We start from the raw sequence: 19,018 nt of genomic DNA on the forward strand, positions 1-19,018 counted from the left end.
CAATGAATATATTATCTTCGAAGTTTAAAAAGGTCCGCATAAACTGATAGTTTATTTAAATTGATGACTTTTGATTAAGTGTTGCTATATGTAAAAATTAAAATACTTTGAGTAGATTAACAGTTATTTTGCAATGATCGTGATTTACATTATGATATCGAATAGTGTATAAACAAAGGAGATTGTTGAACACATTTTTGGAACATTTTATGCACTTTTATATATTTGTACATCTGATGTTTTGTATACCATGCTGTTATTAATAATAAAATTAAATATATAATATACATACATATATATATAAAGCCGGAACCATGTTGCTTAAATATTATTGTTTATTAAAAAATAATTTGATGTAGCGAAAATATCATTCGTCAACGTTTTATTTTCAAAAATGCTGCTGTCATCGTATTTATAAAATATTTTATTTTATTCCATGTTTAAATTTACCGTACAAAGTCGATGTCTTACCTACTTACTTACTTACTTTTTTAATTTTCTTGTTAAGATATCTTTACATTCAGCCGACATGAATATAATATATATATATGTTAGTGTACACTTTATATGTATATAATTGTATATAGATTACATAAACGAGCTTCGTGTTTTTATTGAATTAAATAGCTTTTTACCGAACGTAGATATAGGAGTAGTGTTTATTGTTTTAATTTTAATTAAGCGATCGTTAATTTTTAAAATTGTATTTCCATTTATATACGTAATTAAGCTGCTGTACATTATTGTTTAATAGTGTCGATCTAATGTCCATTATTGTGTTGTATTTTACGATAAATAACTTAATTTATGTAATATTGTATTCATTCCAAAATTTTAATAATCTTACGAAAATGTATTAAATTTACAATTTATGTTAATACATATATTTTTTGTTACATGTTATTAAAATTTATGTAGCTATTTTGATGTTATTCGTTTTCAAGGATTATGTACGGCTAGATACATATAGTACGACGCAATTTAGATGTAGCATCGGCAAAATTAAAATTCGTAAAAGCCATCATATCCGAATTAAGTACGCTCTCTCAAATTATCAATATTTATTTTCTTATGTGAATATGATCTTTACACAATCTATAATAGCTTGTCATATCATATGACCTAATATATTCGTCGATTCACATGCACTTGCTTTCTCGGTTTAAACTGACACGAGAATCTATAGCGACGAATAGCGTCGAATGGCGCGATAGGGAGCTATTTCTATTGGTTGTATAAATCGGCAGTAATCGGTTTTATTGAATTTGCCGATACTACATCTAAGTTGTGTCGTACTATATATGCTTAGATTATTTATGTATATGTGCAGAGAGTCACACTACAATAGAACAAAATCAAATGAAACTTTATTATCTTGGTGTCTGTGACAGCTACGCTTGACATACAAAATGTCATACTACTTTACTAGTGTGCGTTTAGTCGTATACTGGCCACTACACACACAGGTAAACGCGTTCATATCTATGACATCTATGACGCATAAATAATCAAAGCCACGATCGTTATTTATTGTTTTTATAATCTGTGTTTTCAATGGACATTAGGACTTAATAAATCATTGTTTTAAATAAGGAACCAAAAATAAAAATAAGTTGTTTAAACGGTAAGTGATTGTTTTTGTAGGGTTTTCGATGTACTCGATTTATTTGAAACATTCCTATAAAATAAATTTATTAGAAAAATAACACTGTCCGAAAAGAATTTAGAAAAAAAATAAGACTGCATAATTTAAAAATAGCAGATTAAAAAAAAGTAAAACATGTAAAAATGGTTTCAGTTTAAAAACTTACCGGCGTAATTAAAATTGTTTTTATTATATACATAATGTTTTTTATTTTTCCCTTTTAATCATAGCAAGACAGTCAAAGTTTTGAAAACTTAATTTAAATTTGAGACACCATACTAATACGAATTATTTTCTTAAACTACATATATTTAAATATGTGTGGGTAGAATTGATGTGGACCTTGTTACTTTTTAAATGATCTATACTAATACTATATATTTGAAAACAAACTACTGAACCGATTTTGATGAAATTTGGTACGAAGCAAAATTGAAGTTTGAAAAAGGGCAAAGTTACTGTTTATGTATGCTGATCACCAGTAACTCCTAAAACCGAAACAGAACGGCAGGCGACACTGAGATATAAAAAAAAACAATAACATCTTAAGTACAAAGTTTTATGATTTTTTAATAAATTACAAAGCGTGGGTAGTAATTGAATTGCAAGAAATATTGACAAATTATTAATTAGAACATATTATTAACTTGTGATACGTGTTAGTTTTTTTGTATAAAAATAATGTGATCTATAAAATTATTCTGTCGCGAACTGTTCTGTATCTATTTTAAAGACAAATCGTTCATACATATTTTTGGCAGCTGTCGGATCGAAATCACTTATAACAAGAATTTTCTTTTTAATAATAAATGTTGGACAATATGACGTACATTACTCTGATCCCAATGTAAGTAGCTAAAGCACTTGTGTTATGGAAAATCAGATGTAACAGCCCATACCCAAGACAAAATAGAAAACTAATGAACTTTTTCTACATCTATTCGATCGGGACCTCGGAGTGGCCTACCCATGAAAACCGGTGTACACACTACTCAACTACGGAGGTGTTTATCAATGCACTGTCTATATCAAACAGATGGACAGACATGATTCCTTATTTCATTGAATATACGTACCGTAAATAGTCCTGAAATAAAATCTATAATAAATTTTAACTATAAAGTTTTTATATTGGATGCATATTTGAAGCCATTGCCAAAATTAATTTAAAAAAAGTAACTAAAATTACGACAGATAACTAATAAGTGTACGTGATTACATAAGCTATATGTATAGTTCAGGTAGGTTATGTACAATTAAAAGCTACGTTCCCATCCCAAGGCCAATAAACTTCTCATTACTTAGAGTGGTCTGGCGTTCGATGTTAAGTGTCACGGCTACACAGTTACCGACCATTAGCTCAATTAACCAACGCAAACTTTATGTTTGTCCTGTTAATTTCCTTGCGAACTTGTCTGTCTGTATATATTTCGTCATCGCTTGTAATCATTACATAGTGTAAAACAAAGTCGCTTACCGCTGTCTGTCCCTATGTATGCTTAGATTTTTAAAATTCCATAACTGATTTTGGTGCGGCTTTTTTCAATAGATCGATCGATTCAAAAGGTGAGTTAATATGTATAATATAGTGTAAACATTATAGTAGACACTTAATGTTTAGGTTTCTAAAGTAATGTCGTAAATAAACACATTTTGTTGCAACGCTGGCTGAGCCTTAAAAGAAGATCAGCGTAGTATCCGGGCGAAGCCTGGGAGGGTTGCTACTATACAATGTAATGTATCAGCTATAAAAATAATTTGATAACATTTCGTCTAAAAATATTTTTATAACTTTCAGTGACGATTTACTTATTTTGTCTTTCACGGTGAGGTGAGACGCAGGAACAAGGGTAACCAATCAAAGGTATGAAGGTATCGAATTATATTGTCTTGATTTGTTTAAAAAGGTTGACTGAAATATGTATGTCTTATGTAAGATAATCTATGTAGATTAAAAATTGCGAATATATTATGGACTACATGATCTAAATGTAAGTTTTATAATGCAAAAAAGTATATGATCCAATGCATTATGCAGTAAACCAAATAAAAAATGATTATCTACAGGATACATGCTAGTTATTTGTTGTTTTAAAAACAGGAGATATATGTCGTAGCATTTCTAGAATTGAAGAAAATACGATTCAATTGTTTTAAAATAATAACTAAAAGAGCGTATGATTGATAATATTACATTATATTTATTAGTTTTAGCTACGTCATTAGTTTTTGCTTAAGTTTTTAATGATTACTATTTATACATGAAAGAAGATCAATATACCTTGTCGTAATTAGAGCTATTCTGTAATAGAAACTCGAAACTCACCACTGAACACGATCGTGAAATGTCAGAATATGATTTACGGCGTTAACTAGAATAATGTTAATATTTACAAGATGACGATCTCCATGGTCGAGTGGTGTGTACACCGGTTTTCATGGGTACGCCACTCCGAGGTCCTGGGTTCGAATCCCGGCTGAGTCAATGTAGATTATCATTAGTTTTCTATGTTGTCTTGGGTCTGGGTGTTTGTGGTACCGTCGTTACTTCTGATTTTCCACAACACAAGTGTTTTAGCTACTTACATTGGGATCAGAGTAATGTATGTTATGTCTCATATTTATATTTATTAGATACACCCACAAAAATGGCATAGATCCTTAAGTTGTCAATATTTCAAAGGTGAGGTACGAAATGAATTCTTATAGAATCTCACAGTTGTCAAACAATATAATATTTTATTTTAATCTTTTTTTTTATGACATAGGTGGCAAAAGGAGGCTAACCTGATATAAAGTGACTACCACCGCCCATGGACATCTGCAACACCAGGGGGCTTGCAGGTGCATTGCCGGCCTATACTTATATTATAAATGTGAAAGTAACGCTGTCTGCTGTCTGTCGCTCTTTCACAAACAGACCGCCGAACAGAATGTGATGAAATTTGGTATGAAACAAATTCGAACTGTAAGGAAGGACATAGGCTACTTCTTTTGCCTAGCACGTGACAACCAGGCCCCAAAAACGCGAGAAAAGCTGCGGGTGACACCTAGTTTCCGATAAATTGTAAAGTTTAAAATTAAGAATAGAATAAAGGATATCATTTAATAAAACAATAAATAATTGAATAAGTAATTTTTATTTCATGTCATTTTCCACTATCCTCCAAGCATTATTTGCGTTAAAATATTACTCAATAATATACAATAACTATACATATATAGTTAATAACTATCAGCCGAAATACAAAACTTTGGTTCCTAGCTTACATTGCGTTATTTATGGTGTATTCATACAATTTATAAAGAAGTTCTAATGAAACGCATTACCAAATGAATGTCCACAGAATAAAAACAGGACTAGATGGTTGCAAGCAACTTTTAAATAAAAAGAGAAAGAACTAGAACAATTATATTATCACATAAAATGATCATCTATGATGAATATTTACAAGATCTTGCTTAAGGCACAAGATATTGGCTTTAAGCCTTGTCATTTCAATAGAATTTTCACAAATGTGTTAGTTATATTTTTAGCACACAGTTACACACACTATTATACATTTAAAAGTGTTGCCAGAAAACAAAAAAAAAGAAAAATCGATGAATAGACTAAATTAGACTTAGTGCCAATACTAAATAAATAAAAAAAAATTATTAATCTTTTATTTTCAAAGTTATTTTTTATGTAAATTCTATTGAAATGCGGTGTACTTATGTAGGACTGGATTATATACATTTGGCCCCAAAACAACGGTGTTACATAAACAAGGATTACTCTACACACGTAAATTAATAACTAAGCGTAAATATATTTATTCGTCTATCAATTTTATTATTAAATATATTGCCGCTAGAGCCTCATACAGTCTTTCCATATACAATATTGCTTTAACATCACAACGCTCACGAATCTAAATTTCTGGACGATATTTTTATTATCTAAAATAATTAATATTGAAATTTTAATCATGATTTTTTTTTTTAAATATATTTCTTCTAAATAGATCTTGCTAACGTTTGATTAAATAACACTCTCTCAATCACTTCAAATGCATTTTATACAAAATGTAAACAACGTAATAATTATTAAAATAATTGGTAATAACATTTTTTTAAATATATTTTTTTTATAAACTTTGTGACTTAAATGAATTGCTTTTAATATTTGTATAAATTGCATTGAATTGAATATAATAAATCATTCATAAAAACCTTAATTATAATTATAATTCGCCATAGATTAGCTATATTCAATAGCCACAGATAATAAATCAAGATAGCACTACATGACGTTTCACGAATTTTATAACAATTTCGTTCTACCAACTAGGTATTGCTAGAATCGAATTTGGATATTTCTAGAGTCTAGAAAATCGTGAAGATCAAATCTATGCTCAGTGACGAAAGGTTGAAAGTCACGCTTTATTCTTTTTATCTTTCGCCTCTTCGGGGAATATGTCTTTGAATTCGTTGAGAAGGATTTCGACGACGTTGTTCTGTTGTATGCAGTCGATGGCGATGTTGTGCGCCTGTTCCGCCGGAGCCCACAACAGTGTCGGCCCGAACACTATTGCCAAGTTCGCTGTGTGCATCCTATTGTGTTCGCTGTATTGTGTAACTCTGTAAATAAATAAATAAAAAATTTAATAACATTAAAACTTTAATCATATACAAGAAAAACACCAACAACAGCCTGTAAATTTCCCACTGCTGGGCTAAGATCTTCTCTCCCTTTTGAAGAGAAGGTTTTGGAATATATTTCATGCGGTTCCAATGCGGGTTGGTGGGATACACACGTGGTAGAATTTCTATGTAATTAGACAGATGCAGGTTTCCTCACGATGTTTTTCTTCATCGCAGGAGATTAATTTATAAAAACACATGAATATTTAGTAGTGCTTGCCTGGGTTCAAATCTGCAATCATCGGTTAAGAAGCACGCGTTCTAATGAATAGGCCATCTCGGCTCCCATCATAAACAAATAAATATTTAAAATAGTTACTGTACTAATCATGACCTCAAACTGGGTCAGAATTGTCAGCAATTTCCCGTTGAATTGTGTGCCGATCTTCTGGCCAAAATTGAACCATCTCTACTACTACCGGTGGAGGCCATAATATTTGTGTTTTACTTTCAATTAAGATTTTTGATAATGGTTCCAATTATTAAAAAATAGTTTTATAACGGAACTACATAATGAGTCTTAGTCTTTATTGAGCAAATTTCAAGTTCTTGTATAAGATTGCTCTTGTCATTGGAACCGAGTACAGTTTACAAAGAGCCATGAGTCATGTGATATTATGTACTAATTGTTTGGCTCACTGAGGTCTATCATACGAATAAATAAGTCAAATCCTTACTTCAAAAGATGCTTCAGTAGGAACTTGAGTGTGTCTCTGTTGCAAGGTTGGAGAGACGAAACAATATCCCTGAACTCCTTTATTTTGGCTTCTCTCGGCTTTATTGCTGGAAAATATGGGAACAAAGATTAGTTACAAGAAAAAAGTAATTCTAAATTCGAACTGATTGGTTACGAGAAGAACTCTTGTGTTAATTAGTTCGAGAATATTCTATTCTATTTCGTGAGAGACGTTGTATCTGAAACGAATGTTTTCTAATTTAGTAAAGACAAAAATAATCGTAGACCAAAAATTCCTCTAAACTCTTTTTATAAGAAAAAAACAAAATATACAGTTAAATCGATTTCCCGTCATATTATATTCTAAATAAGTTTCACAGAGAGTACATATCCAAATATGACATACAATATGCCATAATACTTGCAAACTTAGGTCAAGAAGGTTGTATATGCACAAACGACGCCACGAAATTTTGATATCAAAACGTGGTGAATAGAAGAGATTTCGCACTCCCAATTGACATCAAAATATTAATAGGTATTTAAAATATATATTCGTATTATTTGGTATCTGTCTGTCAGTAACAAGTTTCCCAAACAAGAGAATCGCAAAATGCAGCAAAAGCAAAAGGACATATCGAACTTTTAGTCCCTGAGAATAGTCTCATAAACCATACAAATTAACACCTTTTTAGATATGTATAGATTGTATATACTTACAACAAGCTGCTAGTATCCTGTCGAACATGGAGCACGGGATGAGGGGTTCTTTCAGCTCCCTGAAGAACAGCTTCAAGGAGCCGGTGAGGACGTGGATGTCTGTATTGTTCGTGATGACAGATACGTTGTTCTGATCGATCTGGAATGTTTTCATATAACTCGTTAATATCTTATTGAACTACAATAAATTATATAAATTCGCTATTTACATTTATAACTGACGAAATTGTTTTAAGACGAAAGTAAGGCTTTTATTTGTTAAAATAAATTCGCTCCTCAGTAGTCAGAAATTGTCAAACATTTGTCAAAATTCTGGAATCTAAATGAGTTGTTATATATGTATATAGTGTCGGGTTTTTAGTAACAGTTCTCTTTCTTTCATCATTGATTTGTTATTTGAAAGAAGAAGACAACGGACTTTTTGACTGATCACCCCTTAAATTTTAACAGGTAACAACTAACTACCGTATTCGAATCTTACCTCAAGTCGTATTTTCTGCACCTGGCTGAGGTTCCCGCTCGCTCGGTAGAGTCCATCAGTGCACATGTTTTCATTTTTCTCTATCTCCTCCACACACTTCCGTACGAATTCCGGTACACGTGGGCTGTTAATTGGGCATACCTCCTCGAGCTTTCGGCCGAATACGGGCTCATCTATGAAGGAAATTAAAAAAATGTTAGACAAGGCGTGTTTATTTTTAGATATAACTCAAGTTCAATAATATTATATATAGTAAACCTGCGAAAGTTTCGGTAACTCCTTATATCGCTCAAGTTTTTTTACACGTCTTTATAAATTTTTTGAGATGTCGGGTTACCCATCTCTTTATTTATTACACCTTTTATAACGCCTTTATTTTAATTCCATATTTTTAGATTTATGCATTTTTATATAAGATATACAAAAATACTCACGATACATAAACATTACTTTTAATTAGCTTTAGCTAACTTAGTCAGATGCCTTATTGAGATTAGCTACTTGAGATCGTACGTTAGTTTTGCTTTGGTACTTACCGAAAATGTTACCTAGGGTAATTAATGAGTTAATTTTAATTTTCAACTGTATACAACCATCCACCTTCATACACCATTCTACAGAACGTCAACTATTGACGAGGTTCTACGTGAAATAAAACACCAACTAATTACAACTAAATCTATTTACAAAATTATGTATAAAAGCTAACATTTCACATGTATTTACAATACTTACCTTACAAGTAATATTTGGTAACTCTGCTCCAAACCAAAAAGTCCAATTAATTAAAAAAAAATACATTATGCAGTGTTAAAAATCTCTGTAAACTCATGAAACATTAGAATCCACAGATAATATTAAATTTTGAAAATATCATTTTTTTTTATATTTTTGACAATCCATGCCCATGTTAATAAGAGTCTTGTTTACGTCTAATTTACTTTCATACTCAAAATCCAAAATCCAAGCAATTAAATTTAATCTGACCCTTTCACTGAAATCCGTAAGAACAAACTAGTTACTTAAATAAGATCAATATTCCATAAGAGTATATCATTATTAGGTGAGCCTGCAGCGTTACCTGCGTAAAATATGGAACTATGCCTATGGCGTAAGATTGAAGCGTGATCAGGTTCACGCAATCCAAAATTTCGCATTTATAATATTATTACAGATCACAATATTAAAAAGAATGTAAGCATCAAAATAGTGCAATAATCATAAGACAATTTTTTTTTCTAAATGAAATAGAGAGTTAACTTTTATAAGTGATATACAGAATAGGACGGCGTTCGGATTTCAGATGCAGTCTTTTTAAATAAATTGAGTGTTCGTAAATCAGACGCAAAAACAGTCTCAAAACCAAGCGACCAAATAAATCCAGCAACTACTCTAACACTTCACTGAGCGAATCTAAATCTAAGCACGAGTGCATTATGAAGCGCAAACCGGTTAAATATTATTAGCCGAACCTTTGTATATTCCTTTGTCGACTAGGACTTCCATTGTCGGCCGCTTCGCGAAGAATTTCTTTAGCTTAGTCTTGACTCGCGACTTCCGAATGGACACTTCGGTCGAATCACTTAAGTCCTCATTGCTACTGCCTCCAGCTGAAATACGTGTCAAATTACAGGTACGGAACATGTGAAACTACATTATATAGATATGAAAGCCAGAGAAAATATTAAAGCTAGGAAAGAGTATTATATAGTATAACGTCGCATGAAAAGAGAAACCAGTTCACCAACATACAGCAATGTACAGACTGATGGAAGAATGAAGGAGAATATTGTAGAATAGCTTACAGTTAAAAAGGGTTAGATAGAGGTTATTGACATTAGGATTACGAACGAAATAAAACAACATTAAATAAATAATATATTTAATAACATAGAATACCCATAGAACCGCGTTTTGAGGTAACATTTCGCTGTATTTACGTATATCATAGAAACACAAATATCACAAGGCTGAGTCAGACGTTCACAGTTTGGTGGTAGGAAATTAGGTATTTACCTTATATCGTCGACTCCCATCCTATAAGTAAAACAACCACTTTTACGCGATACTTCCGATACAGCATTACGATATTCGATTAACGCGCTATCATAAAAAAATAGCTCTTATTCTCTAACGTAGAGATTTAAGAGTTATATATCAATTAACATTTGTTTTACGTGTAAAAGTGAAACATACGGCGAGTTCTTTTGATGTGTTGTAATAGAATTTTTAGTGTTGAGATAAATCGAGATAATCGTATCGAGAATATCAATAGATAAACGATATCGGGAGATAAGTATTTGATGTTACAAAAAAGCACTTAATACCATGAATACATGGAGAATATTCACATTTGTGAATTAGTCGAAGATGTGTGTGGAGGGGATAAGTTTTAAGACAGCATTTCCACCAATCATGAACTCGAAAAGATATCTAAAGACATTGAGTTCTGATGTTGAAAACATTACAAAGATATGCTATACCAAAATTTGAAATAAGTGGTCTGATGTTTCCAAAATTAAGACGATTGCAGCGACGTATAGCAAGCACCCATTGGACAATAACAAAATTGGATATAATCTGTGGTTTACTTTTTGAACTGCCTTATTGGTCAAAATAAACAGTTATTTGAGTCAGATTCTTAGTAGCAATCCAAAGTTCGTTAAAGCTAAAGGTCTAAAGTTTCTCTGAACGGGTCAGATCTGTCGGAAAAGATTCTGAGGAGGACCAATCTTGCGGTGAGGAGGACTCCACTTTTCGGTATTGATGTGTAATTAAAAATTTTAGTTACTTATAAGATTATTTTTTAGACCTTTGATCTTTGACTGTGAATAGCAGTTAATATGTTCAAAGCCAATAAATTACAAATGTTGCCCTAAATAAGCCGGATAATAATTTGCCTCAGTCGAGTAAAAGCGCGTGTAATTGATGGCAAACGCCACCTTGGCATACGTCATTTCATTATTACAGGTGGATGATTGTATCTTATCTGATAATAGCCGATAAAATATTACTCACGTTAAAATGAAAACATTAACAAAATATTTAAATAAGGATAAAAAAGGTTACCCTATTTTGGTGAGAGATTTTAATTTATGGCATAATAAACAATATTTAATACGATTTAAGCTAATTTAATTGAATTTTTCATTGGTGAGTAAATAAAATACTTTTATAACAACAATGTTCAGTTGTGACTTACAACCGTAAACCATAATGAATTAATCTGTTTAAAAATTAAAAAAAGAAAAAACTGTCATACGTTTGACAAACGTAAAATATTGTGATCCGAACAGTGTATTAAGTTTTTCCGTTGGACTTTTTTTATTCTTCGGCATAGTAATAAAGTTCTCTTTTCAAAATTCACTTTCACAGATTCACATTTCAAAATGGATAACATGTTGCTATTTAAAAAAACAGCACGAAAATTTCACATTATTTAAATTTTTTCAGTCATAGTCTTCATAGGGTGAAGAAAGAAGCACACTCTTTAAAAATATTTTTAATTCAAACATTAGTTTTAAAAATGAACAAAACAGATATACTAAACTTTTTTTAAGCAATCTGCTTCGTACACCCAAGTATGGCACGACACTAAATTTTAATCTTAGATTACATCAAACACATTATCTGATAATTTCGAAATTGAAGGTGGGAAGACACGACTTATCAATAATAATTACTTATAAATAAAGAAACTTGAAGTGTTATTGATAAGAACGTATAAATTATAGTACATTATGTATAATCTGTGATTAAACCGTTTTGTACTATTTTTGAAGTTTCATTGACAAGGGCAAATAATTGATGGTTATTTCTTTTTCCATCCAGATGTCAAATATTAAGGTGACGGATAGGTTAAAGATTTGATCTTTTTTATTGAAAGAAGTTATCAAAAATAATTTCGAAAGTCGATTTAAAATAAAACTATGAATTACAAATCAACCAGCAACTAGCCAGTTGTGTAAGATTTGTATTTACTTTAGTACTAGCTGAATGTTAAAAATCCTTTGCTTAAAAGAAAAAAAATAAATAAAGACTATTTACTCTTTGTCTGATATATTTGACGTAGGTCAATTTTTTTTATTGTATTTTATGATTGCATACGTTTAAGGTCTTGTATACAATGTATATCATCATAACATATATTCGAGTTTGGTATTTAGAATGTTCTAAAAAATATCTACATAGATTTCAATAGCACTTAATATTAAATATTGCTTTTTAAGATTTTAAGAATATGGCAGTTATAGAGGCTTATCAATTTAGAGGTTACTTTAAATTAAATTGTTTCAGGAAAAACAAAATTTGTAACCGGATCAAAGTCCGTTCTAATAGTTAATAAGGTTGATTATAATCGTTTTAATATAATTATTGATATTATTAAATAATTATGAAAAAAACGTACGAATAGCGATTCCATATCCACAACAAATAACAAATTAAAATAAAAACAGTATTTCTTTTTTTAAACGATGTACAAATGTTGTCAAATGTCAAATATCTTTTTTTTTGCATCTTACACGAATGTAGGCGACGAAATCCATCAACGCAGCCACAACTCAACATAACTTAATCAGTCAATCACCATGGTACACGACACTCGCGAACGAAATCAAAATCCCATTTCTTCAAAGTGTTACAATATTTGACACAAAACACAATTATTAATAAAATATTAATATGTAATACATTTAAATGAATTATATTTAATAGTTAATACCCTATTTAAACATGAATAACATAAATGTGGTCTGACAAAGCGAGTAACGTATACTGAATGAGGAAAACAAATTTATTCAACGTTTACCGGGAACGCGATTCATCATCACGAAAACTGGGTAAATTCTATTCATCTATAATGTAATAATTGAAAACAGCCGCTCTTGTGTTGATACGAAATGTTTATGTAGGGCAAAATTTATCGTTTAGCAAAATAATTAATATGTGTTTTTAATTTTTTGTAAACAAGAACTGAAGAAATAATGAATGCAATTGTATATTTTATTTCAAATAGGCAGGTTGACTGGCAAATGGGCTACGTAATTGTGAGTAAAGTAAATAGTATAAATGTCAAATATAATGGAAAGTAAGGAATGTTTAGGTGTATGCGTTTTCATATGACGTCCTATAGCTATTAAGGTTGAAATACTCTCTAATAAAAGTATTGTAGACAAATGTTGTCATCTATTTTTTAGTGTTGCTAATTAAAATATTAATTTGCGTATAACAAACCAATGTTGGTGGAGGGGTTTTGTGCAAGCTCGTCTGGGTAGATACCACGTCATGTATTTAACCGCCGATCAACAATACTCTATTTTTCGTATAATTTACCAAAAAAATAGTGCTGAGTGTTTTTCTTATAACTTCTAGTGCAACAAATACGAAACCAATTTCAAACAAGGTATGGATCTATTCACTCACCAAGACGCGCCCCTCTACTTTAAATCAATTAACGTTGTAAAACAAATTAAAAATATATAATCCATTCAGTACTTTTTTTGCGGTCTGTACTAGTCATCTTACGCACACAGGGATATTATTTACGTGTTAACGTCACTCATACTAATGCACGACGATAAGAATTTAACGTGGAGGGGCGCCTTAAAGTATAATTGTTTCCATATATCAATGTTTACCCAAAATCCATAAAAATATTCGACTAAATCCTTCTCCGAATGTTACCTAAAACTAAAATCTTACCAAAACTTTCCAATTCATCAATTATATACAAACCTCTGTCCAAGGATTGGCCCAATGTCTACCAACATAACTAATGAGTATTTGTTGTATACAAACCTTTCTGTTTGGCCCTGGTGGCGTGCCGCGACACTGGCGGCGTTCGGCCGAGGCTTTCGAGATCAGTGTTGCTGCTTTGGTAAGGGCTCGGTCTGTCGTCCAATGCTGGAGGACCCTGGTACAATTAAACTTCTATTATTAATTTTATTTAACATACATGATTTTGGACTTTTCAATGTTAAAAAAGAGAAACTACTGAGTTTCTTGCCGGTTCTTCTCGGTGCTTAACTATAAATATAGAACTGCTTGTGAAAGTCTATTCGAATAAAGTATATTTTGATTTTAATTAGTGTTGTACTTGTGTTTTTAGCATTTAGCACATGCAATCATTTGTAATTCTCTTCAAACTGTCCATTGTGCAAACTGCAAATATATGGATGTGTGAATCATTAATGATTTTTACTATATCACTAATATCATAAGCAACAAATTTTGTTCCATGAATTGTCACATTCATAAAAAATTTCCGTGCCTTTTTTATCTTAATAAAACACCCTATATATAGTAGACTTGGAGCAATATGTAGCTGGCTGGACAAGCATTTATTATATAGACTCATATTACACTATTTCATCTGAAATTTTCTTTACAAAACATAAATAATCCTAAAAATGTACTCACGAGTTTGTATATAACAGTCTGTATACATTTCAGCAGTTGTTTCGCTCCCTCCTCCGTTTCTTCTTGAAGTAAATACTGGTCGTGTTCAATCGTCAGCACCAGTGAGCGACTGAATCTAGATAAAAAAAAGCAAATTATAACCGTTTCCTATACTAACCTTATCGTTATGGTACATCTGTAATCTAGTTACGAGTAATAAGACGTTAGACGTTTTAATGACAAAACGAAAAGCTATACCATAACCAATAAAATTAAAACAGCCTTAAAACATTAACCGGGCATGAAATAATAAAATCCAATTGGACAATGATGTGCAGAAATGCTCTAATCAGCAGATGCTTCATCATCAGCCAGTACCCGTCCACTGCTGGACAAAGGCCTCTCCAAGTGCACGCCACTGTTATCTTTCTCCGGCAGCAGCAGAAGCATAAAGGATAGTTAAGTAGAAAATGCACATCATTTAATAATATGAGGATTGGAGCACTTCTGTCCAACTCAGTCCAATTATGTAGTACTAGAGAAATTTTAATAGAATATGAATATTTCATACATACTAAACATGTATTCTTTAATTTAATAATACATACATTGGAGTCGAGATGGCCCAGTAGTTAGAACGCCTGCATCTTAACCGATGATTGCGGGTTCAAACCCAGGCAAGCACCGCTGTTTCATGTGCTTAATTTGTCTTTATAATTCATCTCGTGCTCAGCGGTGAAGGAAAACATCGTGAACACATGCAGGTTATGTGACAAATTTCATATAAATTCTGTTACATTGGCATTCCACCAACTCGCGGAACAGCGCGGTGGAATATGTTCCAAACCTTCTCCTAAAAGGGAGAGTAGGCCTTTAGCCCAGCAGTGGGAATTTACAGGCTGTTGTTGTTGTTGTTATATTGGAAATGTAGTAATGTTGTACTAACCTCCTGGTATGCATCTGTATGCACTGGACGATGTGAGCGTTGAGGAGAGGGAGGAACAGCTCCGGTCGAGGGGCAGTAGGACTAGGTGGAGTGTTCAGAGGCTTTGGCAATTTCTGAAATTGACACAACTCATCAGGAATTTATTTTTGAAATTAGGACGTCAAAATTAAATCCTAAACCTATAAACCTATCAGTTCATTCATAGAAAACACCAAGGCAAAAGCTGCCTCTAAAGAAATATAAGCAACTATACTGTCGCTTAATGTTTGTCCACAAACAATTCTACAATTACCAATACAATTTTATATATTTCAGTTCAAATCCCAACTGTGGCAAATACATATCTGACTACACAAGCATATTATGAGCAAATGTTAGAAGGAAGCTGGTAATGGATGTCTTACCGTAGCTAGATAAGTCCGCTTATCCTTGTAAAAGACGAGTGCAGTCGCTGTTACCGTCAAATAACAGTCGGTCCAGTTCTTCTTACTCTTCTTACCGCCTTCGGAAAACTTTGTCCTCTTCACGGGCCCTTCGTGTATCACTGTCGCCTGGAGATAAAATTTATTGAATAACAAATGGTTTATTCTCAACAGCCGGCAATGTGATACCCTCTATCGGACCGGAAACATATGTATCTATTAAATAAATAACCAGATCACATCAAACAATTATTCTTTGAAAGTAGTCCCGCAGCTGATATAAGTCTCAATGAAAAGTTAACGCATACTTTTCACATGTATCTTTGATCTAAGTAATTGAGAAATCCATAATCTTTCATTTTACGAAATGTTTATTTTGTTATTACGTATCTTCTTAAAAATACTAATTGTTAATTTATTTACATTATATGTTAACACGAGGCTTAATCTAATCAGAACCGCTGCATGCCATATGGTACACTTGTACGACATTTATTTATGTATTACTGTAAAAATTCAATTACATTTTGACGGATTGAGGAACGGCCTACGTGAAAAGGTACCTGGTTGGTGACCTTCGTTCATAGTTCATATACACTTTCAATGTTTCAACAATGGATATAAGATGTTATGTACTTCGTAGCAATAATAACGCTGACTCACAAGCCCTTATAAAAAGCATTTGTGTTTATCGCTAGAATAATTGATGAGTATCCACTCAGAGAGCCTTTCGAGAAAAAAATGCTTTATTGTTTCTTATGCAAGCAAGAATCTAATCTGTAGTAATATTATAAATGTGAAAGTAACTCTGTTTGTCTGTCCGTCGCTCTTTCATAGCCAAACCAATGAACCAAAATGAAATGAAAATGAAACGAACTAGAATTTCAAGAAAGGACATAGGGTACTTTTTTGCCTGACAATCAACCTCCTAAAGCGAGCGAAGACACGGGCGATAACTAGTTTACCATAATGATTAGTGAACAAACCTCAGCAGGGTGCATCATCAGTCTTGGCGATGTTAAAGGCGGTCGAGGCTTCTGCTTCGATGCCACCATCGACCTGGATTTTCTCTCCTTCTTCGGAAATCCTCGTTCCCTGACTTCAACGTCAAGACTGTCTCCAGATGAGCCGGTTTCCAAATGCAAGTGGTTGGGCCTCCGTGACACGGCTAGAAGGTTCTCTGTGGAACCTCCTGAAATTAATTTTATTTATTAGTTTAATTAATGTTCTAACACCTTAATCTCGATATATGTCATTATTCGCTTCTCTGAATCACGGATCAAACGTGTTTCAAGAAATGAATTTAACTCTTGAATTGATAGTCATGGAACTACTGGCGTCCTTGATGGAAGAACTTTTAATGGTGATATGCTTCATCATTACCCAGATTATTCTGTAATAACATAATTAGACCCTAAATGCTCCGAAATGATTATTGAGGTGCTCGAAATTATAAAGCCGCTAAAAATGTCTCTGACGAAACTTACGAGAGTTCGGATAGGTTATACAACTCGGGCAGAATTAAAGGTCATTAATTATAAAATATATATTAACTAAATATTTAAACAAAAATTTCTCCGTTGTTTTTTACATCATAACCACATAATCTTTGCAAGATACTATGTTTGTAATGAGTACCAAGGCAGTTCAAATCAATAGCTCAAATCTAGTTAGTAAGTCGTTTTTTCTTTTTTTTTAAATGATTATTAGAAAGACAAACGTCCACACTTGAACGATACTTAATAAATGTGTGGTCAAATTTATCAAGCTTGTCTAGGCCTTAAATTACCTTTACGATTATCCCCTTAAGACATTAACGGGAGATTTTATGTTCGAGTCTAATGCTAGTAATTAAAATAAACTCAACTAACAAACGTGTCAAGTGCAGTTAGTTGGCAAAATTTACGCAATTTATCAAGGCATTGTTGAGCAACTCTATTTCGTGCATTTTATCCGATGATTGCGGGTTCAAACTCAGGTAACCACTAAAACTACTGAATATTCATGTGTTTATAATACATCTCGTGCTCGGCGGTGAAGGCAAACATCGTGAAACGCATGTGTCTAATGTCATTGAAATTCTGCCACATGTGTATTCCACCTCGCATTGGAATATGTTCGAAAGTACTCAAAGGGAGAGGTGGCCTTAGCCCAGCAGTGGGAAATTTACAGGCTGTTGTTGTTGAAGTAATTTGTTTATCCAGTTAATTCGAAATTGGTAAAGGCTTACCAAGTCGCTTGTTCACCCATAACGGTGGACTGTCGCAGTTCGCCTTGCTGAAGCTTCTCTCCAAGTCGAGACGACTCCGCTCCGACGTCGGTGACCAATTCCAGGACTTTGCAGGGACATCTTGCAAGGTATCCTGTGAAAAATACATTATTTTAGACAAATGCGATTAAGGAAAACCGGAACAGTAGCGAAATATTACGGAGACGCTGATTAGTGTATCTTGCAGTTGATTTAATTAAGAAACACATCTTCAATACGAGCATACGAGATGAACTAAGAAATATCTGTAAGATACGTTTAAATTATATGGTACAATACTAGATGCGGATTGGTGGTTTTATAATGTACAGTCAGAGTAGGAAAACCTTCGTCAGTTTTCAAATTTATTACTGTATCGAGATTTAAACTCTCAGTACCTTTTGAATCTAAACATCAAATCATTGGGACACAATATGTTATTTTCAATCGGCAAAGCAGATTCTCGTTTATACTGCGCACACGAAGATAGATCTTAAGTTGGCGAAAATTTTCTTAATATATTCGAAACATAATATATGTATATTGAATTTATATTTATTTGTTGCATGATTATTGCTTTTTCCTTTATAAAATTCTCAATTAGGTACAGCTTCAAGTTAGATACCCAAAGGTTGAAATGAAGTTAAAACTGTTGGAATTGTAACTCAAGAACTTCAAGAGAATCGACAGTGTATCTGAATGTATTTGGTGTACAATAATATATTTATTTCTAATGACTCAGAGAAAAGCGCGTATCAAGTCCGCTATTGGCAAATTTGATTAGTTCAATATCAT

At 32.4% G+C, this 19,018-nt stretch overlaps 1 protein-coding gene across 3 annotated transcripts in view; it reads right to left on the reverse strand.

Annotated features, from left to right (window-relative positions):
* Nucleotides 1–4,766: 4,766 nt before the first annotated feature.
* LOC124533212 (rho GTPase-activating protein 27-like) overlaps nt 4,767–19,018 on the reverse strand; it is a 137,359-nt gene continuing 123,107 nt past the window's right edge. For 2 of the 3 annotated variants that reach the window (XM_047108401.1, XM_047108402.1), the window contains exons 3-13: nt 18,206–18,338; nt 16,962–17,167; nt 15,958–16,104; nt 15,554–15,666; nt 14,629–14,743; nt 14,008–14,122; nt 9,681–9,818; nt 8,209–8,381; nt 7,728–7,866; nt 7,009–7,114; nt 4,767–6,268 (exon numbers count right to left, since the gene is read on the reverse strand). In XM_047108401.1, the coding sequence (XP_046964357.1) occupies nt 6,064–6,268; nt 7,009–7,114; nt 7,728–7,866; nt 8,209–8,381; nt 9,681–9,818; nt 14,008–14,122; nt 14,629–14,743; nt 15,554–15,666; nt 15,958–16,104; nt 16,962–17,167; nt 18,206–18,338 (1,590 nt within the window). In that variant the 3' untranslated portion in view covers nt 4,767–6,063. The remainder of the gene's footprint in view (nt 6,269–7,008; nt 7,115–7,727; nt 7,867–8,208; nt 8,382–9,680; nt 9,819–14,007; nt 14,123–14,628; nt 14,744–15,553; nt 15,667–15,957; nt 16,105–16,961; nt 17,168–18,205; nt 18,339–19,018) is intronic. The other variant, XM_047108403.1, reaches the window with a different exon arrangement.

Source organism: Vanessa cardui, chromosome 10 (genome assembly GCF_905220365.1).
Source record: "Vanessa cardui chromosome 10, ilVanCard2.1, whole genome shotgun sequence".
Classification (NCBI taxonomy): Eukaryota; Metazoa; Arthropoda; class Insecta; order Lepidoptera; family Nymphalidae; genus Vanessa; species Vanessa cardui.